The following is a 27,983-nucleotide window of genomic DNA, read 5'->3' on the forward strand; positions in this document are numbered from 1 at the left end:
ATTTTTCTCTTTCTTTCTGAGATGCCTTGTCACCTTGGTTGTTCATGGTGTTTAATGGACTGTTTCTCTGCCTGTGCATTAAGGAAAATGTATTCTGCTTTTTTTCCAGAAGGAAGATTTATTATATAAAGTCTTTCTTTAGCCTGCTGCAAAGAAGGTATTTTTCTTTTGATTTCCAGTAGGTGACATCTAAGCCTCTTGGATCTCTGCTTTATATAAAGACTTAAAAATGCCTTTTAGTTTCTTGTAGATATTTAATCATCTTTGGTACCCTCAGTTTCAGTCTCTGTCCGTGTTAGCGACAGTTTCAGTAGTGTTCGCTCAGATTTCCCTGGGGCTCTGCGGTATTTGGTCTCAGAGGGTATGGGGTGAGGGGCCTTCTGGGTAAGGGATGGGGGCTGCGGCTCAGCCTTGGTTTTGCAACTGGGCCGATAAAATCAACTGTTGTTTCTCTGCTATTCTGCCTCTCTGCCCTTATGACTGGGCCCTGCGGCCGGCTGCTTGGACCTCACAGCTCTCCCAGGCAGAGTCACAGAACTCGCCACACCTTCTCCCTTCCCCCTCCTCCTACAGGTACCTCCGGTGGCTGCGAGTGGCAGCTTCTTTATTTCTCCCAGTCCACCGCCCAACACCCAGTGTTCTGACCTGTGGTAGCTCTTATGCGTAGATCCCATGCTCAGACGTACTGGTGTGCAGTTTGGGTGTTTTTTGTTGAGTTTTAGATGTTTAGCTTTTTGTGGTTTCAAGGGGAGAGATCTGAGGACATCTCTCACTCTGCCGTGTTTCCAAAAAGCCTAGGGTTTTCTATATATAGTATTATGTCATCTGAAAATAGTGACAGTTTTACTTCTTCCTTTCCAATTTGGATAACTTTTTTTTTTTCTTGTCAGATTGCTGTAATTAGGACTTCCAGTACTATGTTGAATAAGAATGTCTTGTCTTATTACTGATCTTGGAGAAGAGCTTTTACCTTTTTGCCATTGACTACGAAGTTAATTGTAGGTTTATCATATATGGACCTTATTACATTGAGGCATATTCCTTCTATTTCCACTTTGTTGGTTTTTTATTGTAAATGGATGTTGAATTTTATCAAATGCTTTTTCTGCATCTTTTGAGATGATCATGTGATTTTTTCTTCCTTTTTTTTTGTGTGTGTGATGTATCACAATTGATTTGCAGGTATTAAACCATCTTTGCATCCCTGGAATAAATCTCATTTGATCATGGTATATGATCTTTTTAATGTATTGCTAGATTTGATTTGCCAGTATTTTATTGAGAATTTTTATATGTATGCTCATTAGAGAAATTGACCTGTAATTTTTTTTCATAGTGTCTTAATCAGGTTTTGGTATTAGGATAATGGTGGCCTCATTAAATGAGTTTGGAAGCTTTCACTTCTCTTCAATTTTTTGGAATAGTTTGAGAAGTATAGGTGTTAATTCTTCAGTGAGTGTTTGGTAGAATTCACTTGTGAAGCTATCTGGTCCTGGACTTTTGTTTGTTGGGAATTTTTGATTATTAATTCAATTTTGTTACTAGTAATTAGTCTGTTCAGATTTTCAGTTTCTTCCTGATTATTAGAAGATTATATGTTTCTAGAAATTTATTCATTTCTTCTAGGTATTCCAGTTTATTGGTATATAATTTTTTATAGTACTACCTTATAATCCTTTGTATTTCTTTGGTGTCAGTTGAAACTTTCCTCTTCATTCCTAATTTTAGTTATTTGAGCCCTCTTTTTTTTCCTTGATTAACCTGGCTAAAGTTTTATCAGTTTTGTTTATCTTTTTAAAGAATCAGCTTTTAGTTTCATTGAGCATGTATATATATATATAGATATGTATATACATATACATGTATATATATATATACAGATATATATGTATATATATACACACACATATATATCCTTTATTTTATTTATATCAGCTATGACATTTACTGTTTTTGTTTTGTTTTTTGTTTTTATTTATTGTTTTTTTCTTCTACTTACATTGGGATTTACCTGTTCTTTTTCTTATTCCATGTGTTATAATGTTAGACTGTTTGAGATTTGTTTTGTTTCTTGAGGTAGGCCTGTGGTACTATGAATTTTTCATTCAGAACTGCTTTTGCTGTGTCCCATTTTTTGGATCATTTTATTTTTATTTTCTTAAGAAAATTTTTTTATTTCCTGCTTTATTTCTGTGTTAACCCATTGATTGTTTGGGGCATGTTGTTTAACTTGGATTTGTATTTTTTCCAGTTTTCTTCTTGTAATTGATTTTTAGTTTCATACCATTGTAATTGGAAGAGATTAAATAATTTCAGTCCTTTTAAATTTATCAAGATTTGTTTTGTGGCCTACTCTGGTCTATCCTGGAAAATGTATACTTGAAAATAAAATGTATTCTCCTGTTTTTGTGTGGCATGTTCTTAAATGTCTATTAAATCTATCTGGTATAATGTATTGTTTCCTTGTTGATTTTCTGTCTGGATGATTTATCCATTAATGTAAGTGGTGTGTGAATTCCTCTACTATTGTTGTATTACTCTCAATCTCTTTCTTAAGTCAGTTAATACTTCTTTATGTATTTAAGTGCTCTTTGGTGCATAGATGTTTACAATTATTATATTTTATCCTTTTGTTGGGTTTATCCGTTTGTCATTATGTAATGACCTTCTTTGTCTTTCTCCAGTCTTTGTTTTAAAGTCTGTGTTGTCTGCTATAAGTATTGCTACCCCAGCTTTCTTTTCCTTTCCATTTTCATGAGATATCTTTTTCCAGTCTTTACTTTCAGTCTTTGTGTGTCTTTCAATCTGAAATGAGTCTCTTGGAAGCAGCATATGCATGGGTCTTGTTTTTTTTTTGTTGTTTTTTTTTTTGACTCCATCTAGCCACTGTATGTCTATTGATTGGAGCATTTAGTCCATTTACATTTAAAGTAATTATTGATAGATATGTAGTTATTTCAATTTAATTAATTGTTTTCTGGTCATTTTTGTAGTTCTCTATTCTTCTTTTGCTCTCTTCTCTTGTACATTGATGACTCTTAATAGTTTGTTTGAGTTCCTTTCTTTTTATTTTTGTATCTATTATAGGTTTTTAATTTGTGGTTACCATGAGGTTCATATGTAACAAGCTATGTTTATGCAATATACTTTAAGTTGATGATCACTTAAGATCAAACACATTCTAAAAGTACTACATTTTTTTTACTCACCCTCCACGTTTTTTTGATATCATATTTTACAACATGTATTTGTGTGTGTACCTTTTAATTTATTACTTTAGTTACATATGATCTTACTTTTGTGTTTTAACCTTTATACTAGCTTTATAATTAGTTGATCCACTACTTTTACTAAATATATGCCTTTATCAATGAGATATTTTTTTCTTATTTTTAGTTTCAGCCTTTTTTTTTTTTTAGTTAAAGAAGTTTCTTTAACATTTCTTTTAGTGCCAGTTTAGTGTTGATGTAGTCCTTTAGCCTTCTTTGCTTATCTCAAAACTGTCTCTCCCTCAATTATGAAAGATTGCCTTTCTGGGTAGAGAATTCTTGGTTGTAGGTTTTTTGTCTTTAATCACTTTGAAAATAAAATATATTTTGGTACTTCCTTCTGGCTTGCAAAGTTTCTGCTGAAAAATCAGCTGATAATCTTATGGGTTTTCCTTTATATGTAACAAACTGCTTTTCTCTTGCTGCTTTAAGATTCTCTCTTTATTGCTAACTTTTGGCACTTTAATGATGCTGTGTCTTGGTGTGGGCTTCTTTGGGTTTATCTTGTTTGGGACTCTCTTTATTTCTTGGACTTGAATGACTATTTCCTTCACCACGTTAGGGAAGTTTTCCATCATTTCTTCAAATAATTTTTCTCTCCTTTTCTCTGTCTCTTTTTCTGCTGGAACCAATATGATGCAAATGTTGGTATGCTTGATGTTGTCTCTAATTCCCTTAAACTATCTACATTTCTTTTTCTTTTCTTTCTTTCTTTCTTTCTTTCTTTCTTTCTTTCTTTCTTTCTTTCTTTCTTTCTTTCTTTCTTTCTTTCTTTCTTTCTTTCTTTCTTTCTCTCTCTCTCTTTTCTTTCTTTTCTTTCTTTTCTTTTTTTCCTTTTTGTTGTTCCAATTCTGTGATTTCCACTATCTTGCCTTCCAGGTCATTGTTTGGCCTTCTGAATCATCTCATCTTCTGTTGATTCTTTCTAATGTATTTTTCATTTTAGTTATTGTATTTTTCAGGTCTGATGGGTTATTTTTTATATTTTCTGTCTCTTTCTTGACGTTCTCACTGAGTTCATCTATTCTCCTGAGTTCGTTGATCATCTTATAAACATGTTTTGAATTCTTCATCTGGTAGATTGTTTCTCTCTGTTTCATTTAGCTCTTTTTCTGAAATTTTGTTCTATTCTTTTATGAGGAACATATTCCTATGTCTCTTCATTTTGGCTATCTCTCTGTGCTTTTATCTATGAGTTAGGTGAAATAGGAACCTCAGTTTTGAATGAGTAACCTTGCATAGGAGCTCCTCTTTGTAAACTGAGAATGCCAGATGTTGTTTTACAAACTGGTTGGAGCTGGAACTGGTGCTGACTCAGGCCATTGGGGCAAGCCATGCTGGGGCCACTTGGGCAGGTTGGCTATAACTGTAGCTAGAATGGGCCATGAGGAGTCCCAAGCTGTGCCTGGGTTGGAACTTTAGCTGAAGCAGTCTCAGGCCAATGGAAGTCCCTGGGGAAAGCTACATTGGGGCCTGAAGCTGGAGCTGGAGCAGCTGTGAGCCACAAGATGTCTCAGGGAAAGCCACACCTGGACTGCCTCAGTTGTAGTTGGAGCAGGCTGTGGGGAGTCCTGAGAGTAAACCTCACTGGCCAGAATCTGTAGCTGAAGCCAGCATAGGTCATAGGCTGGGTCAAGGAGCTATTGCTGGAGTGCATGCAAGCCACGGAGAGTCCCAGGACAAGCTGTGCAGCTGGTTTGGGCCTGGGGCTTGGGACCTGGGATGCACTGATACAGCCCTGGCGAGCAGCTAGAGCTCTTTGATTAACTTCCTGCCTGTGCAATCAGTGTGGTGGGGGAACAAAACAGATAGTACTCTCCAGTGCCTCCAAACCAGAAAGAGTTCCTACAGTTCCTCTACCCCATTTTTCAGATGCTCTAGAGTTAGTAAATTGATTTCCTTCATGTTTAGTCTAGATGTCCTTTAAATCACTGATTTTTTACTGTGTTGGGGGTGGGGAGTTTCCACAGTACCGTGTCTCCATCTCTCCTACCTGTTTCTATGTGGTCTCTCTTTCATTTGTTATGCAGAGTTGTTTAGTCACTCCTCAATTCTTCAGGTGGAATTGCTCTGTCTGTAGGTATAGAGCCAATGTGTTTGTGGGAGAGGTGAGCTCAAGGTCTTCCTATGCCACTATTTGGACCCCTCCTGATTTTTTTACATTTTTATTGAATATATCGAAAACAGGGAGAAAAGGAGGAAAAATGAAAACTGCCTCAGCCTCACCAAGTATTGCTTTGTATAATATCTTCTAGTCATATTCATGGTGTTCTATGAACTTATATGAGAAACTAAAAAGTTAATGATTGTATTTTAAATATAAGTTAAAGAATAATGTTATTTATTTTCCAAATAAACAAGTGTGGTTCTATGACTTTCATAGGTTTACTTTTATATTCCTTGCTTTTAAAACTGTTTTTGTTTCGGGCTTTGAGTTATATTACATGGTCATCAAGTCCCTTCTTTCTATCAGGGAAAAATGGAGGGTTTTCTGAATTTTAAAAGCCTGTAATTTACCTTGGATGTGAACTATAAGGCTTATTCTGAATAAATTTCATGTAAAGCTACAGAAATTGTGTAGAAAGTCTTTATGAATTGGAACTTAACATGTCACTGACACATTTTGAAGTGTGTTCTGTTGACTTTAGTGATGGATGATCCCATTCTGCCAAGTTCAGCTGGAAGGGGTTGCTAAGAATCCCAAACGTAAACTCTGGAATCTAGAAACTTCCTGGAACTTCCATGATTTTAAATCAGCAGAATAGATGCAGCCTGCATCTTTGCAAGGGAAGACATTCTACCAGCTTTCTCCACGGAAGTCTCTGGAACAGAACTATAAATACTGGCCTTCTTTGTTGTGTTTTGGTTTTTAAAAGTCCTCAATGGTTCGAGGAGGATAAGGCCTTGCCTTGGGACTTCTTGGTCCAATTTTTTTGGGACCTGGCTGAAAACCCTGGATATTTGATAGTCTGGCTTTTTTCTATGGTGTATTAGCACCCTATAAAAGTTACATGTCATTTATTTCAAGTTTAGAACTCTCTCAAACTTCAGGGGCAAACCAAACTTGAACCTTTTGTGGCTGGAGTTCTGTTTACCTTTGGCCAAACTTTGCTTCCTGAATGTGAGGCAGGGAGGTGAGGTGAACAGAGGCTTCTGAGATCCCTTGGACATCAAATCACTTTTGCCAAATATGGCTGTGATAGGTTAAAACATGAATAAATCTGAAACACGTAGATTAACTTCCTGTCAGAATACTCTGGAGCCTACACACAAAAGTATATTGTGCTGGGCAAAATGTATTTTGAGTGTTGCCTTCTACCAGCTGTGGAACAGCATCTTAGATTTTTGCCAAATACAGGTTGAAATTGGGTCAAGTCACTCACCCTTTACTTATAATAAATATATTAAATAGTTTAAAGATTATTGGACAATCCAGTTGAATAAGAATCTTGGAGAAATTGGACATTTCTTATGTTTGAAACAATTGTTTTTAACCAGAGACAAAAAAGAATGGACTATATGGTACAGTGCCCAGTTCAAGGATGGCTATGATTTCTTCATGTCTATTGTAAAAACGCATTCTAACAAGGCATGCCTTGTGCTTAAATGAAGGAGAAACAACACATCTCATTCTATATGCCTTTCAGATAGAAGAACTGATGAATGCACTAGAGAAGACCAGACAGGAACTGGATACCACCAAGGCACGCCTCACCTCCACACAGCAATCTCTGGCTGAAAAAGAAGCACACTTGGCCAACCTCCGAATAGAAAGGAGGAAACAGCTAGAGGAGATCCTAGAAATGAAGTGAGTACCCATTTTTCCTTTCCTAGTTACTCTTTTCTAGTTTTGCTTTTGGGATGTGAAAAAGAAGGCTGGAGAAGATGAAGAAAGAGCTGGGAGAAAGAGTAATTTAGCTTGACTAGTCATTTTGGGAGCTACACTTCTTATTTTTTTAAGTTATAGCTTCCATGTTCCAATTTGCACATTTTTTACATCTTTTATTCAAAAAATTATCTAGCATTAGATTTTATATATCTGTATTTTGTGGATGGCGCTGTTATTCATAGGTCTATCACAAAGGTCTGAGCAGGCCAAGAGACAGAGGCCTCGTTAAGCACAATGGTAATTTGAGTACCGTTTAGAGTTAAGTGGAAACTTTTCTGAGGAGGTATTTCCTAATTGTGGTTATAACCTTGCTAATTATATTCTTTTCACTTGTGTACAATGCCTGGCTTGTTTTGGCTTTCATAGAGTCTCAAGGTTGGTACCTCTTTGTTTAGAAAGCAAGACTCTGATTTGCTGGGCTGATAAAAACAGGCTTGGAAATCCTCTCACACCCCCTACCCCTTCCTGCAGAAGAGTAGGTAAGGGGGTGGACTGGAACCAATCACTTTTCTTTGATTTCATCAATAAAGTGTGGCTACATGCTGGGCAGTGGTCATTCATGTGGGCCTAGGACACACCCATCTACCTATATGTTATTTTGTTCTTACAATGAAATAATATCATCATGGAAGAACACAGCAAAGAAAATTACTCAAAAATTTTAGAAATAATCAATTGCTATTGATCTATTTCTGAAGTAGACAAGAAGTAGCATCTCTCTATATAAGTTTAAAAATGAAATAATCACTAAGATATAATTTAAATCCACTTCCTTGCACAATAAAGGGAAACACACATAATTATGGCATGTTAAGCCTGTAACATAGACTTTGAAATTGGTGGCTAGGTATGGAAGAATGACCTTATCCTGACCTCGCAAGTCTTACACATGTTTAACATTAAACTCAGAGAGCTTAGATCATGGAAAATATGGAATGAAATATTTTGAAAGATTTAATAATGAGAACAAAACTTTTATTCCTCATCAACTACCTCAGTTTCTCTAAGACCAAAGAATAGTAATTTTTTTCATATAAACTCTCTAGATAAACTCACATTTTTCCTAATAAAAGATGGTATAATATAAACAGATATTATTATCCTCAGTTTAGAGGTGAGGGAACTCAGAGAAATTTCAAGTAATTTGCTTAAGGCCATCAGGATGGGATTAAAACCAAAATGTTCTACCTCACGTTCCTTTTCTACTACCTCATTTTCTCAAGGAGCTTATGTGATGAACACCACCAAGCTCAGAACTTTTGTTATTTGAGTCAGTGCACTAATCATATTGTCTTGAACAGTGTTTGGCATATGGTAGGTACTCAGGAATTGTTTGCTGAATGAATAAATAGTTTGAATGTTAAGACTGGATTTTATGTAGCTGAAAAGCAAAGTATTTCAAGCATCTATGACATTATCATCTTGATCAATAATTTTTTAACAATACCAGTACATTGATTTCAACAGCTTTATTCTTTTCCATTCACTTCTGCCTTCTTGTGTGTTATTATGTGACAAGTTCAGCCTAGTTTCATTGCTCTCTAGCTGTTGCCAAGTTAACTCTTTATCTCCTGGAGTGATTTATTATGCCGTTTTAAGGAAACTTTCATTCATTCATATTTCTAAAAAGAGCATATTCTTTCAGCATTTTGAGAGAACAAGTAATGGTGAAACATACTGGTTTAGTAATCATCAGACCTGACATGAAATCCTGTTGCTTCTCTCTGGTGGCTGGGTGACTTGAGGGAAATGACCATACCATCACTGACCCTCCAGTTTCCTCCTGTAAGGACTTTCGTGGGGTGATTCTGAGGAAAGGCATTTAAAAGAGTGGTTGGCACACAGAGAATGATATATGTGTATAAATGGCACAATCAGCCAATGCAAATATGTCATGGTTTGGTATACTTTGTGAAGAGTATCATTTATCTAAAATTTGGGTTTATCTTTCTAAGACATATAAACCTTTTCCGTGTGTATGTTTTCCTACTTAATTTCATGATTTCAGATAGTACCTCACTACGACCTCTTTTGGTCAATTGCCACATTATTGCTGAAGTGCTTATTCTGCTACACTACAAAATAAATACAAAATTCCTCTGTTAATTCTTTTGGTGAAAGTAACAAAGCCTCATTTCATTAAGCTCAGTATGGACCCCATTCACTATTTAACTGGCCTAGAAGCCCCACTTATGGCCTTCTTCCCAAGATTATGGGGACATAGGTACAGGGTAATTATATTGACTGAGAACCCCAACTAGATCATCAGCCTCTTGGATTTTTAAACTGAGTTGACATATTGGTTACTTGACAGCCCAGTAAACATAAGTGTGCCAACGTAAGTGTGACAAGCATTGTTGGTTTTCTTTCAACTGGCAGGCATCATGCAAGCAACGTTAGGCCAAGTCTACCCAGTTTCCAATTCCAGGTGTGAAGGGAGAGGCTCTGTGTTGTTAGAGGAAAGACAGGTGGGGCCATGAGTCCAGAGTTAGGAGATCTGTGATCTCTTAACTAACCCTTAACAGGAGATCACTCTCTGGCTGCCTTCGTTTTATTTTCAGTGTCATGGAAGTGATAATACTTGCCCTGTTGACTCTATATAATTGTTATAGGAAATTTAAAAAAAACATTGAACTGAAATTAATATAAATCAACATGGGTAAAAGTGATTTGAATTGTAAAAGGGGCTTTCAGAATGAGAGGTGATGTCTTTTAAATTAATTGAATAATCAAATGGCAGTTTTAGAATCGGAAAGCAGCTTGGTCCAACGTCACAGCCTGCATAAGCCAGACTCCCATCCACATAATTACTAATAAGGAATTCACCAGGCCCTGATGAACACCATTTACTTTGGTAGGCATAGTTTCATAAGGTGGTGGTTCATGTTCCCTAACTCTTGCAGGTAGCTCATTCATCCTTACATGGAACTGAAATGGCTTTCCATGTAAACTACCCACTTGTCTTGGTTTATGTCCAGAGCTACACAGAATTTAACTGAACCCATCCAGAGGACAGAAAACCTTTTAGATATTTGTTTGAGTGATATTTTTTTTTTTTTAGGGAAAAAAGAAACATGAAGGAGCAAAATTAGTAAAAACAAATCACCTATGGTCCTACCATGCAGAAAAAAACACTGATGGCATTTTAGTGTATACCTTTACAAATGAACTTTATTTTTTAACAAAATTGGATCGTATTTTTATATTTTGCAAATCCTGCTGCTTTTGTTTTCTGAATGGTAAATACCCTCCATGTCACAAACATAGAATTATCTTATTTTTAATTAGTATATTGTCATATAGGTTCATTTCTTTATTAGACATTTATCTTCATGCCACTGTTTTGCTAATGTAAAGAATGTTTTGATAAGCATCCTGCTGTTTTATTTTGTTAACTATTTTTAAATAATTATAGATTGATATACAGTTACATGTAAGTGTAGAGAGAGGTCTCTTGTATACTTCACTCATTTACTTCAATGGTAGCATCTTACATATTTATAATATATTTTATACCAGGAAATTGATATTGGTACAATTCATCATCTTTATTCTGATTTTTCTGGTTTTTACATTTACTCACTTGTGTGTGTGTGTGTGTGTGTACATTTAGTTATATGCAATTTCAACATGTATAGATCTGTGTAACCACCATCAAAGTCAAGATACAACACTGTTTTATCATTACAAAGATCCCTTGTGCTGCCTTTTGATAGCTACACCTACAACTTAGCTATTTCATTTTTAACCAGAGTTTGTTTTGTGCCATACTAGTCTACATTTTCCCCTCCCATTCTTCTTTGGTAGACCAGGGAATTATCCTCTTAGTTTAAATTTAGACTGAATTTAGAGTGAGAAAATACTGGTTCATTTCTCGAATTTAAATATCTCTCATGAGTTGGTTATATTTTATTTAATGTGGAATTCCTTTTAATATTGGATATCTAGAACCTGCGGTAGGCATTAAATAAGTGAGGAATAAAGGGATGAATTATTTTAAAAACTCATAAATATTCATCAAACTTCTACCATGTGACAGGTAGTGGTCTAGGTAAACAAACAGAAAAATCTCTCACTTGATCAAACTTGCGTTTTAGTAACGTGAGTGAAGAAAATGAACAAATAAATAAGTAAATAAATAAATAGATAGATGAATAAAATAATTTCTTGTTTAACAAAAGTTTGGATGCCCACTTAGAAAGCTATTTCCAAAGGTAAGGACCCTCATGTTTATTTGAGGTAAAGAGGGACATGGAAAATGCAACGTACTATCCTATATTCTGAGAAACCTTTTAGGAACTAAGGACAAAAGAGGGCTTGTATATTTTATGTAGCCTTCTTCTCCTCAACAGCCTTTTCTTCAGCTCTATCTTTATTGGTTGCTATTTGATAACTGCTAGTCATTATCCCTATACTGGAAGGAACTAACATTTCCCTACCATATATTTTCATAGAAGAACATAATATTCACTTAACCTTGTGTATAAGATTATTCTTTAACTTAAAAAATATCTAAAACCTCTTGCTAAAACATGTCATAGTGGTTCATCTTTGTTACATCTGCTCCTACTTAAAAGGGATTTTATAAAATAATATTAAGAACATCATTCTATATGTTTGGTTTTATTAATGCTGGTTAATAGGCTTACATTCCAGTAACCAAAGCTCAATTATTTAATTTGTGGCAGGTAAATTTGATATCTGTGGCTAAAAGGAACTGAAGGCCATGAGATACTGTACTTAAAATCTGTGTGCATTTGCTCAGACAATTTAAACTTGCATAGTAATTTAGTAGGCAAACAGGCATGCTAACTGATATGTTCCATTTAGTATTAAATACTGAATGAATAAAGGTTTTGAGAGCTGGTTAATAGTTATATAATTTAAAGTGTGAATTTAGACTTTTTTTTTTGTGGTGATTTCTTGTGCTTATGTTATATAAAAATTTTAAGGGGACCTCTACATTTTTAACCCATCTGATGATGTTGTGAGATCCATCTTAATTTACTGGGAATTGTTACATTTTAGACATCTTCTCCAGATAGCCTTGAAAGCCTTTGTATACACTGAGCTATTTTAAGAAGTTATAGTGAGGTAAGGCAGCAGCTTATTCCATAGCATTATCCTGCTGGCCTCTTTGATCTAGGCTTCTTTTTGAGAGACCCACTCATTAGGTAAGTACCCTTCAAAGGAGAGGCAGGGTGCAGAAAATGATATAATCAATTTATTCTTTACTTCATGCCAACATGAGAAAAGACAAATCACATTTCTTTAGAGAGGAATCCTAAGTGCCTGGCAATTTGGACAGGATAAATGGAGTCTGGGAGAGGAGTTTTGAAGGCAACTGTTACTTAAAATTGATAAACTCAGTTGTTACAGGGTTATACCATCTTACAGAGATGTTATGGAGATTGAATGGAATTATACATTTACGAGAAAGTTATTTTTAAGTGGTAAAAGGCCATATATATGTTTATGTATGTATAGTTATGTTACATTAATATATAAGAAGTAAAGTAAACCCATTACAGTTAGCACTGATTCTATCTTCAAATTTCAGTTGGCCTTATTCTTTCAACAATTTTTATGGGGGCTATAATGAAGTTTTTCTCTAACCAATGGTTTGTTTAGAAAAAGTTTGACATGTCCAATTTAACAAATATTAAATACTATAGTAATGTGTCCTAGAATGTCTTGGTCTGTCACTATTTACTACCTGCTCTGTGCTAAAAGTAAATCGAATCAGCTAGAATAGTGATAAAGCTTTTTGCAGCTTTCTAAGTTACCTGCCATGATTGAGAACAGGTAGCAGAAAGAGAGAGAATAAATATCATGAACAACTGCTCATTCAGCATCGACTCTGGCTTGAGCTACATCAGTCACATGAATGAACAGTTGCTTACCACTCATGATTTCTATTTCTCTTGTAACATTGAAGTTGGTGGTTTAGAGCCTTTAGTAGGAGAGAAAGACTGTACACAAAGCTTATGATAGGTAAATAAAACTTTACTACAAAGAAAATAACTTTAAAATAGTGGAATGGTCTAATTAGCTTCAAATGCAAAAACAGAATATCCCACATTCCAGAAGCTCATACAAGTAGCTGTGGAGTATGGGGAACCTACACTCCTCTTTTGATGCTTTCCCATTCTCGGCGTATGGCTTCCACTTCATGATACAAGATTTTTACCTCAGCTTCCTCCATCCTATGCACATTCCAGCCAGCAGAAAGGAGAAATGAGAAAAGAACCTCTTTGTCCTTTAAATTGCACATACCATTCATTGCCATCTGAGTCAATTAACAGTTCATTCAATAAATGGTTGTTGAGTATCTACTACATGCAAGGACTGTTCTGTGCCTTAGGCACTGATCTAAGTAAGCACTCTTCTAAGTGAAGAGAAAGGGCATAAATCTCTTTATTCCTGGAGCTTACATTCTAAGTCGGTGCATGAACTAGTGCAGGGAAAGGGGCTCATTGGCCACCATTTAAGTCACATGATCACATTTAGCTACAACCTTTAGCTGGGTAGCTCTATGTCCAGTTAACATTCAAGGAACCCAGTACTAAGGAAGAGAAGGGGTAAAGGGATATTGGGAACAATTAGCAGTCTTTGTTGAAATAAACAAAGTATGAAAAAATGTGCCAACTGATATGTTATCTCACTGAGTATTTAAAAATCTTTGCATCTACACCTTTAGAGATAGTATTTCTAACAGACATTTACCCGTATGCATGTATATCTCGTATATATTGAGTTCAACTCTGCATACCAGGGTTGGTAAACTCTGGGCAAGTCATGTGATGAATGAACAGGTTGAGGAAAAATCTCATCATGGTTGGGATAGCTGATGGGTGAGGAGCATTAGGCCTATAGAAGGCAGAGAGTTGAATCCTTCTTTCAACTATTAAAGGGATGGTATGTAAGCAAAAAAGTGGACTTAACTTATGCTGCTGCAGAAGATTGTGCTAGAGCTGGGGAGTAGAACATAAGAGGAGGAAGACCTTCCTCTGGTGCTTTGTGGAACATTGTAGCAGCAGGAACGCTGTAGCCTTTTGAGGTGGCTCCTAAAGTTTATCAGCAAGTCCCGTGGGGTAGAAAATCACCTCTCTGGGTGCTATAGAGGGAATTCCTATATCCACAGAGAAGGTGGCAAGGTGATCTCCACAATTCCTTCCAATGTGGAATTCTATCCATAATTCCACTAAATAAATGACCTGAAATATGGGTAACATTTAGGCAATGTTGGAATATTTTTTCTTCCCTTGAGGAACACTAATTGAAATCAGAAACTATTTCCAAAAGCCAAAAATAACTGCTTGGTTTAATACACTGCTCTGTCTAATAGGACCACAATAGAATTTCCCTGTATTTTTATACATTGAATTTATTTTTTATAAACTCTAGATGCAAATATATGAGCTAAGCAGAGACATGTTTCACAAATCATTATAGGGAATCAGTGGTTAAATTCCACGTCAGGTAGAATCAAGAGCTTTTCACTCTCCCCGCTGTAAGGAATGTACTATCTCTGATTAAAAAGCCTTCAAAGAATTAAGCTAGCCCAGGCATATGTACTATTCAGTGCATACTATTCACTGGTAATGTTACCAGTGAACATTTACTAAATGCTTATTACATGTCAGGCAGAGGCTAAGTGCATTGTCCACACATTGCTGCCACCTCCTGTGAGATGGAGAGTGTTGTTATCCACACTGTGTAGATACAGAAACTGAGGCTCAGATACCTGGAACTCAAATACAGGTCTATTTGACAAGATAGCCCATCATCTTAACCATTGTACAGAACTCAGGATGTCATTGTAAGAATTTCGAGTCTGGGAATGGCAGAACCACTTTGTATTAAATAGTTGAAGGCAGCGAGCAGATAGGTGGTTCTTCCAACCTGCCACTGGGAGCAGGACAGCAGGCTGGGGTGATGGTGGGTAGGGAGGGGGCATGAAGAGAGCTAGCTGGAGGAGGCCTTTGAAGTCAGCTTCCTTATCCTAAAACAAAATAAGGAACACACTGTCTTCTGGCCAAAAACATGCACTGAATGTATAGTTTTAATAGTGAAAACTGTCAGTCAAAAGGGCCCTTGGCCTGGTGGTTTTTAATGGAAATACAAACATTTTCTGAGCTAGAGCAGTATAATCTTTCAGCTTAAATAATCATAATTAGTAGTTAAATAATCTAAATGCTTGTGAATCATAGAGCTTAAATGATTCCAAGTACCATACTTCATGTTATCTCCATACTCACAGCAGTTCCATGGGGGCTAGTGAAGGTCAACCACTAAAAAAAAAAAAAAGAAAGAAAGAAAAATGTAAGGCCTTCTAACTTTCTAAAGCATGGCAAGGCAAAAGGGAGCAGTTGTGGTCCTTTCTTCTAATCCAAGAGCAACATCCTTTGGAGGAATTTTGTTAAATACTTGATATAACGCTGTGGGGGCTACTGTCAGGTTTAGCCCTAGGAGGCAAGGACTGGGGCAATCACCAGGGTCATATATCAAGTCCTGAAACAAGAAATCTCTGGTGCAGTGAGCAGGGCTTTCAAGATTTGAGTTCATAGCCTGAATCTGCCAGTTAGTGTTGAGTGAGCTGAGACCAGCCTGACCTGGTATTTCCAATTGTGAACAGGGCTCTGGGACCCAGATGACCTTATTAATAGTCTATGATTCTCTAAAGCAGTGGTTCTCCTTGGAGTGTGTGTGTGTTTTGCGGGGCGGGGGGCAGGGAGCGTGTTTTGCCCCCTAGGGGACATTTGGAGAAGTCTGGAGACATTTTGGTTGCTAAAACTGGAGGGGAGATGCCACTGGCATCTAGGGATAGAGGCTAGGGATACTGCTAAACATCTTACAATGCATAAGATAGCCTTTTCCAAAACAAAACAAAAAAACAAAAATATGCAGCCCCAAATACCAATAGTGCCAGAGTTGAGAAACCCATAATTAGCTTCCTTTTGTTAAGACTTGTTTTTTAAACTAGAGAAGAAAATAAAGCTTTGTTGGGTCTCATCTCTAATTTAACTTGACTTATTTTCAGAGAGGACTCATACATGATGCATTTTCACATACAGGATCACGATTCTGCCCCAGAGGGCATGATGGCATGGGGACTTCCCATTTTGAGTAGATGGCTTGCTTTCTTGGGACTATATTCCATCTCACCATGTAGCTCAACTGGAACTGACCCAGGTCTCAGATCCCAATCCCCAGGATACTGTGCTCCCTATTAGATATAAATTCCGGCTAAGATACAAAAGACCTGATCCATTAAATGCCTACTGCTTAACAGACCACACAGTCCTTCCCAGCTCTAATATTTGATCATTCTTTAGTCTGTGGCTCTCTCTGGTCCTCAGTTTGCCCACCTATAAATTAAGGATATGAAATCGGCCAGTCCTCAATTGGCCATTCCTCTAGTCAGCCCTATAAATTGATGCCCCTTTTACTCAGTCCACCTTCGTCCCTGCCTTCCATTTGTTCCTTCCTTCCCCACATCCCACTGATCCCACTGAATATCTAGGTCTTTTCTTAGGGAACCACTTCTTGCATTGGTCGTTTAAAGCTAAAAAGATAGAAGAAAAATGAGGACACTGCAAAGATGGGAGAATGTATGCCAGAACAGGGGCCAAGGGCATCAGTGGGAAACAGACTGTTGCCCAGATGCCAGCTTCCTGCCAGACTGTGAAGGGCAGGACTTGGGGCAAATCCCTGTTTGGGGAATGGGGTGGTTTCTCTGTCTCCCAGTAGTATCTTTTTTGAGTAGATAAAATATATCCAGATATTATTAGGGGGTGCCTCAATACCTAGGATATAGAGGGTAAATATCAAGATCTGCATCCTCATTGGAAGGGGACATTACAAAAGGCTCCAAGTCAGTTAAGATTTATAGGGTAATAGGCTGAGGCATAGCATAGAGGTTAGTTCTTGATCTTTGAGAAGAATTTAATAAAAGTTTGTTGAAGGAATGAATGAATATTGATGAAAATTATACTCTGCCTCTTGCTAGCTTCCTTTTCTCCTTTCCCTCTACCTTATTCACTCTCATCTTTTTCTCTTCCATCTAATCTCCTCTTCTTCCTCTCTTCCTCTGTCCTTTACTCTCCCTTACCTTTCTCTATTCTTCTTCCTTTCCCCTCCCTTTCCTACCCATACCCCGGTGCCCTACAAAGTGTTGAGGTTCAAAATATTTTCTGGATTTTCTTGACATAAAATTGTCTAATTTTGACTATTAGGCAGGAGGCAGCTCAAGCACTTGGAAGGGATGTGCGTGTGCGTGTGTGTGTGTGCGTGTGTGCGTGTCCGTATGTGTGTGTGTGTGTGTGTGTGTGTGCGCGCGCACATGCACATGCACATGTTTGGGGGCAGAGAAGGGGCTGCCTCTGGCAATCTTGCCTGGAGAATGAGGTGTTGAAGGGAAGACCACTCAATACCCCAGGAAGAAAGCAATTGAGAACTGTGACCTGGAGCCAAGCTGCCAGTCAAGTGTGGCCAAAGTCTTTTGTTTTCCAGTCATGGAATTTGGGAACCAACCGATGGTGAAAATTGAAAAGCAGTGTTTGACTTGATCTTTGGGTTAAGCCAATATCCCTGGGATCTTAATTTGAACCTGCAGGAGACTGTGGCCAACTTTGAGAATCTGTTATTACTCACACCCGATGCTTTGCTTACTTGAAGAGCTTTGCAGAGTGCACTGCAGCTAATGCCAGCATGCAGTAATGATAAAAGTTAAATTGCTGTTTTTCTGTTCTGATTTGAAATTAGTGTTTGTGTGTTCACTTCATGAGCCCTAATCTTGGAGCTTCTTTCTCTTCCTGGCTCTATCTGTGGAAGTTTTCTTGGAAAACTTTCCCGACAGTGCATTGCTAAGATGCCTGTCAGCTAGGGCTTTATGGCAGTGTGGAACTGAGTAAGCCTAGTGCTTATTTGTTGCTCTCTCCTATCCCCTGTCATTCTTTGGGAGGAGGGACGGTGCCCTAGGAAGCTGTCTCCCTCCCCCATGGGATGCATTTCTGGGGTTACCTTACTGGCTGACTCCTGGTTGGGTCCGGGGCCAATAGGAGACACTACAGGAGATGGGAAGGCTGGGGAAGAAAAAGGCTAGAGAATTTCTTCCCTGTTCTTTTCTTGCTTTGGGGCCATGTCTCTGGCAGAAGGGACTTCTCTCTATGACTGTAGCTCCCTTGCAGCAGTGCCCCATCCATTCCGCTGGTACTGGGATCAACTCATGTTTCCTTTTGTCCCTTCAGCCTGAGGTGCAATAGCAATGCTGTTGCCAGTTTCTGAGTGCCTCAACATATATTATTTCTTTCACTAACCCCGATCACCTCTCCTTCTGTAGTCCCTTCATTTAAGGTTTTATTGGACCCAACTATGGTAGATTCTGTTTCCTGCTGGACCCAGACCAATATAGTGGAGAAGGCCACGGTGCTGTGGTCACATTTGTGAAATTTAATAGGATGATTTGAGAAAGCATTGTTAGGAAATGTTTACATTTCCCATATTAAGTAATTTTGGAAGAAGAAGCAGATTGCTTGATACTAAAGTCAAAACACTAAAACAAAACTGCCATTCTGTGGTTTTCTGAAAACAATTGGCTTCCAAATGACCCTTCAACATGAATGACTGCGGCAGCTCTGACCTAAAGATGTGGGGCTGATGTTCCCAGAGTCAGCATCAGTGTTAGGATTAGTGAAAGCAGACCCCTAGTCCTGCCATATACAAGGTAAAAAAAATCTCTCCCTTATTCTTCAGGCCTGGGCAAGTTGTTTTGACAGAGCAAAGAAGAGGTTCTTGAGGTGGAAGGAAAGAGCATTTTCATGGGCCCTGGCTAGACTACAAGTCAGCTACCTCCGGGCCATGGGTAGCCTTCTTTCAGCCAAGCTCAGAGCATTTGGAGTCTATATAAAGCTAAACGCATTGCAACTTCGAGCAGCAAATGCTATAAAGCAGCATTCTAGACAGATACAAGCTAAGCACTCCTCGTTGATTCAGTTATTTGTACAGTCATTGGCTCATTCATAAAACAAATCATTCTGGGCAATGCTATTTATTGAGAGAATGAGTGAACAATCTGATGGGATTAGAAACCTGAATGCAGAATTACAGCTGGGATAAGTGTACACAAGAGGAAGGTTCATGGAGAAGTGAGATCATTCTGAAGGTAGTAGAAGGGTTCCCTAAGGATGTGGCTATGAGCCGTAATGTGTTGGGTAAGTGAAAGTTCATTAGGTGAAGAGGTGGGGCTGGTGAGTGCAGTCAGGTGGGGGAGACTATCTCGAGAGGAGAGGGTCCTATGGTAAAAGGGAATGACCTACCTTCCATTAACTCACAGGAGGCCTATGTAGCTGGACCACAGAGACCAAAGGGGAAAAGCAGGATTGGTTAAAACTAGAGGGGTAGCAGAGGCCAGACCATCCAGGATCTTGAGGCCCATGGTCAGATTGTTGATCTTTATCCTAAGAAGAAAGGAACCCATTGAGCAGAATGACATGATGGGATTATGATTTGAAAATAATAAAAAGCAATTACAGTGTATTTACCATGTGTCAGAAACTTTTAAAGTGCTTCGTAAATATCAACTTATTGAATCTTCACAACAACCCTCTAAGATAAGTATTGTTATCATTCCCATTTTATATTCAAGGAAACAAAGATAAAGAGAGGTTAAATAACTAGCCCAAGGTCACATAACAAAGTGAGATTCAAACCTCTCAGGATTGTCATGTAGTTTGGCCAAATGCTTGACCACTACACCATACTGCCTCTGGCTTTGTGCAGAGGATAGATTTGGATGTGGGCATACTAGTTAGGAAGCTACTGCAGCCTTCCATGTAGAGAGAACTTGTCTTGAGATTTTGGCAGTGAAGATGGAAAGAAGTGGAAGACTTCAAGAGACCTGTAGGAAGCTGAATTTATAGGACATGGGTTAGATTGGCTGTGGGAGTGGTGGAGATCGGTGCCCCTTCCTTTTCCTTCTTCCTGCCAGCTCTGTGTTTTGCTCTCATGAGCACTTGCATTTCTCTATGCATGGGGGCTGTGAGGAGGAATGTTTTGGCCACTTGCTATAGTCCAGGGGTTCTCAACAGCAACCCTATTGACACTGGGATGGGTAATTCTTTGTTGTAGGGATTGTCTTGTGTTTAGTAGTATCCCTGGCCTTTACCTACTAGATGCCAGTAGCAATCCCCTCTTCTGGTTGTGACCATCAAAAATGTCTCCAGATATTGCCAGAAGTCCCCTAGAAGGCAAAATCACCCCTGATTGCAAAGGACTGGTCTAGTCCTAGCTTGCATGCATTTATAATTTCTCACCTTGGACGGGCAGAACAGTTCTTTCTGGAATACCTGGGGTCTTGAGCCAGTGTGTTTGTGGCACTAGTAGAGTTTTAACACTAGTCCAGGCTTAGCATATAGGCCTCCTCTAGTCTGAAAAAAAGGTAGCCCCAAACCAGGTTGATTTAGAAAGCTTATAAAGAAGCCTCTTTCATATTCAATAATGTTATCCATGTAACAGTCTCTAGAGGGGTAGTCTAGACATCTGGTCTTCAAGTCATTTTCTTTTCTTTGAGGATGTAGACTCTTAAATTCTATACAACTTACTTCAACAGAACTTTCTGTAATCTACCGTTGTGTTTGAGCATTGACTACATCTTATGTTTCTGGAGTGACTATTTCCCAAACAGCTCCAAACCTTTTCTGTGTAGATTTTAATTTGTTTAGAAGGCCTTTCAATGGAGAATATATTAAAGTTAAATAAACTTCTCTTTTGGAAAGGTGAATTTATCAAATGCCTATATTTAGAGGAGAAGAGAATTTTAAAGAATTTTGATCAGTTGAAAATTCCCTACTAAGTCATATATTTTTTTTAAAGTACCTTGAGAAACCTGCTCTTTAATGTGGGATCCAAACAGATATCTGGAGAAAAACACACAAATCACACACAAGTCCCCAAATGAAATATGGCTATAAGTCTGATATTGATAGGTGGTGGTTTCTCTTCCTTTGAAAGTAGGGGGTGCCTCTATGGAACAGAAAGGAGAGTTAATATGAGAATCATCTCTTTCTTAACTGATGGCCCAATGAGCTTGGATAAATTATAGTTAAACCTTTTTTTAATATGTCAGTTATATACAAAAATAAAATGAACCCCCATATACCCTTTACCCAACTTCAGGATTATTCAACCCATTGCCAACCCTTTTTCCTTTTTATCCCACACTTCCCTATTCCTATCCCTGGGTTATTTTGAAGTAAATCTCAGATATTATATCATTTCATCCATAAGTATTTCAATATAAACATTCTTTTTTCAGATAAACATTTTTGACACCAAATTACAAACACTTTAAGGTGAAGGAGAATTCTGATGAAGGCCTTTCCCCATAAAGTCGAAACTCCCTGGGAGAGGCTTAGATTTTAATTAATTTTTAAATCTAGTTATAAAACAGCAAAATGGAGCATTTAATGGTATTATACAGGGAAATCAGAAGGATTAACAGCACTCGATACATTTCTTAATTGATTTTCAGCTGTATTCAACCTTGCTTACACTTAAGACTCAATGTTTCCAGGACTGACATAATTACATCTTGGGTAGAGTTTTCATTATCTCTTAGTGATCATTGACATTTCTACCCATAACTGGAAGGGAAGGTCTTTTCTTCATCAGACCTCTTATCAACTTCTTGATTGAATGATAACTCTCTAGGATTTTGCCCTCAAAAATCATGCAAGAAGCTGAGTGGATATGTTCAAGCTTCAACAGAGATTCAGGAGTCTAATCTCATTACAAGAAGAGCTTAAGCTGTTTCATTCTATGAAGTAAGCTACCATTAATCAAGATCCAAAAACCCTTAGGTGTAGAAGATATGACCAGCTTGCCCTCAAGATTTGAAAGCCAACCCAACCAGATTTGAAAGCCAACCCCATTGGGAAAACAACACTAAATTATGCAGGGTTGCTCTAGAGCATTTGTTCACTAGTTAATTCAACCATCATTTATTGATCAATAACTAGGGACCTCTAGTTGCTCTAGACGCTGATCTATTCATGGCTCATACAGAGTCCTGGCTTTCTCAGAGCTCACTCTAGTCTTGATGTTTTGATTATTTGTCCATTGTACATCCAACCTTAGTAATTTGAGGGAGGAGTGGAATGGTTTCCATTTCCAGATATCCTTTTTGCCCTTCTCTCCCTCAGCTAGGTAACCATGGGAGTTAGTTGAGTTGAGCCAGATTTTTGTCTTGGGGTTGGCTTTCAAATCTGGTTGTTCTAAAGAGGAATGACTCAGAAGGTGTAATAGGTGGGCCAGGAACTTTGGCAGCATTCTAGCCCTGACTGCAGTAGAATATGGGGAGAAAAGGTATTCCAGGAGGGTGGGTAAATTTGAAGGCTGGAGTTCCACATCAAAATAGACTTTATGTCCATCATATTTCAGATGACAATTGGCCTTGAGCCAAGCAAGATTAAGTGGTGACAATTAAGTGTCATCATGGAAACTTAATGTTTTGTGTGATCTAGCCTATCCTCTCACTTGGTAGTACTACCTAATTCCTTGGCAGCAGCTCTGGTGAAGGGGCCTTTAGCCTCTGCCAGCTCAAGGGTCAAGTACCTGGACTTTGAGGGGTCAGATGACTCAGGTTTGAATCTTAGCCTTACCACTTACTCTACTTGCACTAAGACCTTGACTAAGTATATAAATAAATGACATTACCTTCCCTGTGGGGTTCCTGTGAGGATTAAATAAGTTAATCTTAATAAATCTACTCATCAGCATTCTGAGGGAACTCTCCTTTTTTTTTTTTTTTTTCCAGAGAACCTTACTTAAACTGTTTGTCTTTTGTTATACAATAATAACTTTATCATTTCACCATCTTGTTCTTTGGTTCTTTTACATTTTGAGGACACTTAAGCATTTAGTCCTTCTTTATGACCCTTGAGTATTTAAGACTGTTCTCCTGTTCTATCTTCTCCCTACTACCTCTACACTGCAAACTCTTCTCATCTTCATTTGAAAGTCCCCACTTCTTTCTTTTCTTCTTGCGACAGGTTTAGAGGACTTTCACTATTCTAAGCCATCTCCTTTGGCTATTCTGTGCATTCTTTTTTGCACATTTCACAAATAGTCACTGGGCATTTTTATGGGCAGGGCACTGGTCCTGGTGACATGGTTTCTACCTAGTGGAACTCATGCACGAATGAGGAAGATGAGGTAAGATCTCTGATAAGGGAGGTCCTGGAGATATTAGGAAATCTAATCCAGAATAGAAGAAAGCATGGGGGTTGAGGGAAGTCTAGGAAGAAGAGATAGCTCATATGAGACCTAAAAGGTGAGAGAAATGAGCCAGGTACAGAAGAGAAAAAGGAATGTTTCATATGGGACTCACACTCAAATACAATATTTAAATAACCAATAAAAGAATTCCATGGTTGAACAAATTAGATCCTGCTAAAAGCCAAAGATTCTATTATAAGTGGCCATTTATCTGGGAGAGGGGTTTAAAAATGTCACCCCCATAATTATGCAATAATACCTTACTTTCTATCACATCCTTGGCTCCTAACCTTATCTTTTTCTTAAGACAAATAATTTCCCTCCAACTAGGCTAGAAATCCCTTTTCCTTTCATTCTCATTCTTTTTAACATGTGGCTAAGACATGCTGTCTCCACAATGTATAATAACACTGTTTACATTCACATGGTCAATTGTAATTAGATATGAAATTTTTAGCATTACATTTCCTTCATGATGGTATTAGAAATAATTTATATGTTTATAATAAGAAAGGATTTTTTAAAAATAAGATACACAATGAAAGAGGCTCCTAGAATAGGACTGGAGTTTTTCAAGGAGATATTGAGCTTGGATAATATTTAAAACTCCAGTTTGGAGTTTGAATGCAACTAAAAGTGCATACATGAAAATCTGTGGCAGCAATCTTGAATCACTTCCCATTGCATAACCTAATGTTTTATTATTTTAATTTTTGAAATAATGCAACAATTTTACTGAAAGAATATAAAACCTTCGGAAAAAAAGTGTTGACTCCTGCCAAGGCTGACCTCAGCAAGATGGGCCTCTACCCCTTATCATCTTTGAAAACATTATTTCTTTAAGTTATATTGACTAAGGAAGTAATAATGATCAAAATGATGGAATGAGATGGTGTTTTTATTGAGCAGTAGCCAGTGGAGGACCAGGAGAGCCTCAGTCTCTAATGTCAAAATCTGCAGAACAAGGGCTCTCCAAAATCATTTGAGAGAGAAAAGGAGCTGACTTCTGTTGCCAGGGTTTGCTTCGCCCCCTCCTCTTTTTTTGTATGCTAACTGAATTATGCCCTTTTCTCCTGAAACTCTCTTAGCATCATTCTCTTGGGCCTCAGTGGTACCCAGACCAGAAATTACAACTACAGGCTCCGCAGTTCTTAAATCCAGCCAATAAACTGATTATAGAAATCCAACAGATGTTCCTACATCTTAGACACAGGTTATATTATGACCAGCTTGCTCCACCTGCAGGAACAAAGCCTGCCTATTGGAGATGCAGGGCTTGGGCTTAACTGTGTGTACTGCGTTTGTGCACAGCCCACACACTCCACTCATGTGCTTCCAGATGAACCTCAGAGGTGTTGAGGTTACTTCTAAAGATTAAAGAACCATCTTTAATATGTAGAAATTTATCTGTCTTTAATATGTGCTGACACATGGTCAGTAAGGCAGGAGAGAAGAGGAAAAGGTATGTTTTCAAAACAGGGCCAAATAAGTGTAGAAAATTATCTGTGTTAGATGATCAGAATTCTGAGTGCTAGATATTTTAATAGTATAATGGTCTGGATAAGGTTGATTCATTGTTGATTATTTAAGGTAAGAGTAGTAAGTTATATTTGTATAGGACTTTGTAATTATAAAAATGCTTTTGAATGCATAACATTTTCAGGTGTTATATTTTTTGTGACCTTGAGTTCGACAAAACCTTTTAAGATTTGAAACCAAAAGCACAAGCAGCTAAAGAAAAATAGGTAAGTTGGACTTCATCAAAATTATAAACTTTTATGCTTCAAAGGACACCATCAAGAAAAGACAGTCTAAAAAATGGGAGAAAATATTTGTAATTATATCTGATAAAGTACTAGTATCCAGAATACATAAAAAACTCTTACAACTCAACAATAAAAATGTAAATAACCCTATTAAAAAGAAGCAGAAGACTTGAATAGACATTTCTCCAAAGAAGATATACAAATAGTTAATAAGTATATGAAAAGATGCTCAACATTAGTAGGCTTTAGGGGAATATAAATTAAAACCAGAATGAGATACCGCATCACACCCACTAGGATGACTATAATAAAAAAAAAACAAACAATAATAAGATGAGGATGTGGAGAAATTAGAAACCTCATACATTGCTGATGTAATATATAGTGGTACAACCACTTTGGAAAACAGTTTGGTTGTTCCTAAAAATGTGAAACAGTTTCCATATGACCCAGCAATTCTGCTCTTAGGTACGTACCCAAAAGAAATGAAAAAAATATATCCACACAAAAATTTGTACGTTAATGTTCACAATGACATTATAAATAATAGCCCTAAGTGGAAACAACCCAAATGGATGAATTGATGATGAATAGATACACAAAATAAAATCTATACATAGGTAGAATGTTATTTCACATTAAAAAGAAATGAAGTAATTACTAATAGATGGTACAACATGGAAAACTTTGAAAACATCATGTTAAGTAAAAGAAGCCAGTCACACAAAAGACCGTATATTGTAGGATCCAGTTTTATGTGCAAACAGGCAAAGAAACATAGACAAAATAGTTTAGTGGTTGCCAAAGGCTATGGGAAAGACTGACGGGGTTGATGGCTGGTAGTGGTATGGGTTCTGTTGAGGGGTAATGAAAATTTTCTAAAATTCAACTGCAATGGTTTTATAACCGAACATACAAAAATCCATTTAGCTGTATACTTTAAATGGAATTTTTCAAGGAGATTATATGATGTGTTAATTATATCTCCATAAAGCTATTAAAAGTGGGGGCTCTGCACAGTGCTATGAAATATTCAAAAATATGCAAGTTATGCTCCATATTCATATTTATTTACAATGTTTCAAGTCAGAATAAATAATATTGATTAGAAATGATCACAGCCTCAAAATCATTTTTTTAGCTCAGCATCCAAGGAATGTACTATCCAGTGAATACACTTGAAATGAAACCTATTCATTTGAATTCAACTGATTAATATTTATTTTGAATCCTATAACAGGTGCCTGACCCAGTGTTCAGAGCTGAAAGTAGAGAGAGAAGATTATATAAGTACGTTGTTATGTTAAAACTTAGACATGTACAAAGGACTTTTTCAGTGGTCCCACAGAAGTGAAGAGCCGTTCATTTGGTCTATGAGATGGGGAGAACTTTGAGGGGAGATATTTAAACTATTCAAATTTAAAGATTGACTAGGACTTCAATGGATGAAGGAGTGAAAATATCCTAGGGGAATGGGTAAAGGGACTAAGTAAGAACTTATTAAAAAGGAAGTATGATGATGATGATGATGATGATAATGGTGTTCGTAGCGATGATGATAGTGGTGGTGATAATGACAGCAGTGATGATGATCATGGTGGTGGTAGTTGTGATGACCCAAAGATGATGGTCATAGTGGTGGTGATGGTAATGGTAAAGACAATAATGGCACTGACGATGGTGGTAACAATGATGATGATGGTGTTAATGGCAGTTTTAGAGGTGATGATTTACAAAGACTGAATTTGAGGAACTTCTGAGCTTTCTAAATGATGTGCTTTGAGACATCATAACTATAGACCTTGAGCTGCATGCACGTGGTGGCCTGGAACAGCTGTCATTGGCCAGAGCTTTGCTTTTTTGATCAAATTTTATCTTTCAGCCAGGCTTGTAGAAACTGTGTATTAGCCTATAAAAGAGGCACCAACACTTAGCAATTAATGAATTGCTGCACTTGTACCTGAAATATAGTGGCTCATACTTTCGCAATCAGTAAGTGCTCAGGTCATTGACTTTTTTGGAAGCCTACTGTGGCCCTTCTTCTGGATCTCACTATTACTCCTCTCATGAAAATTTTAGGTTAAAAATATTACATTGAACCACATGAAATTACCATTTTTGTAGGTCAAAACTAGTTGAATATCAACAATTTTATCTAAATTAAGCTATAAATGCCCGATGCTGATTTATTACTCTACCCCTTCACTAAGTGTGTGGGATGGATAAGAGGGGTCAGAAAAAGATACATATTATTCTGACAGCTTTGTGCTATTGACTGTGTGTGTGTGTATGTGCTCGTGTACACAGAATAGGTACTACAGACCAGTGCTTTTCAGTATAGTAGCCATGTACCATATGTGGCTATCGAGCATTTGAAATGGGGCTAGTCTAAATTGAGGTGAGCTATGAGTATAAAACACACCTGATTTCAAAAACTTAGTATGAAAAAAAGGAATGTAAATTTTCTTAGTATAAAAACATATATAAAAACTGAGTGTGAAAAAATAATTTTTATATTGATTATATGTTCAAATAATATTTTGGATATAATTGGGTTAAATAAAATATTAATTTAGCTTGTTTTGTTTTACTTTTTTTTCCAGCTTTATTGAAGTATAATAGACAATTAGTTACTCATATTTACATTGTACAATTCAATGAGTTTTTATTAATTATAGTTGGCATACAATAATATACCAGTTTCAGTAGTATAGCATAGTGATCAGAGATCCACATAACAAAGTGATCACCTCACTAAATCTAGTGCCTCTCTTCCCCCTT

The 27,983-nt window shown here is 37.3% G+C and overlaps 1 protein-coding gene across 12 annotated transcripts in view; it reads left to right on the top strand.

The window, feature by feature from the left end:
- ERC2 (ELKS/RAB6-interacting/CAST family member 2) overlaps positions 1–27,983 on the top strand; it is an 890,290-nt gene that overhangs the window by 517,257 nt on the left and 345,050 nt on the right. For all 12 annotated transcript variants that reach the window (XR_003047987.1, XR_003047989.1, XR_003047988.1 and 9 more), the window contains exon 13: positions 6,917–7,077. Coding sequence is in view for 9 of the 12 variants with exons in the window: in XM_025050722.1 (XP_024906490.1) it covers positions 6,917–7,077 (161 nt within the window). In the remaining 3 variants the exon portion in view is untranslated. The remainder of the gene's footprint in view (positions 1–6,916; positions 7,078–27,983) is intronic.

The sequence above is a fragment of the Pteropus alecto genome, unplaced genomic scaffold, assembly GCF_000325575.1.
Source record: "Pteropus alecto unplaced genomic scaffold, ASM32557v1 scaffold75, whole genome shotgun sequence".
NCBI lineage: Eukaryota > Metazoa > Chordata > Mammalia > Chiroptera > Pteropodidae > Pteropus > Pteropus alecto.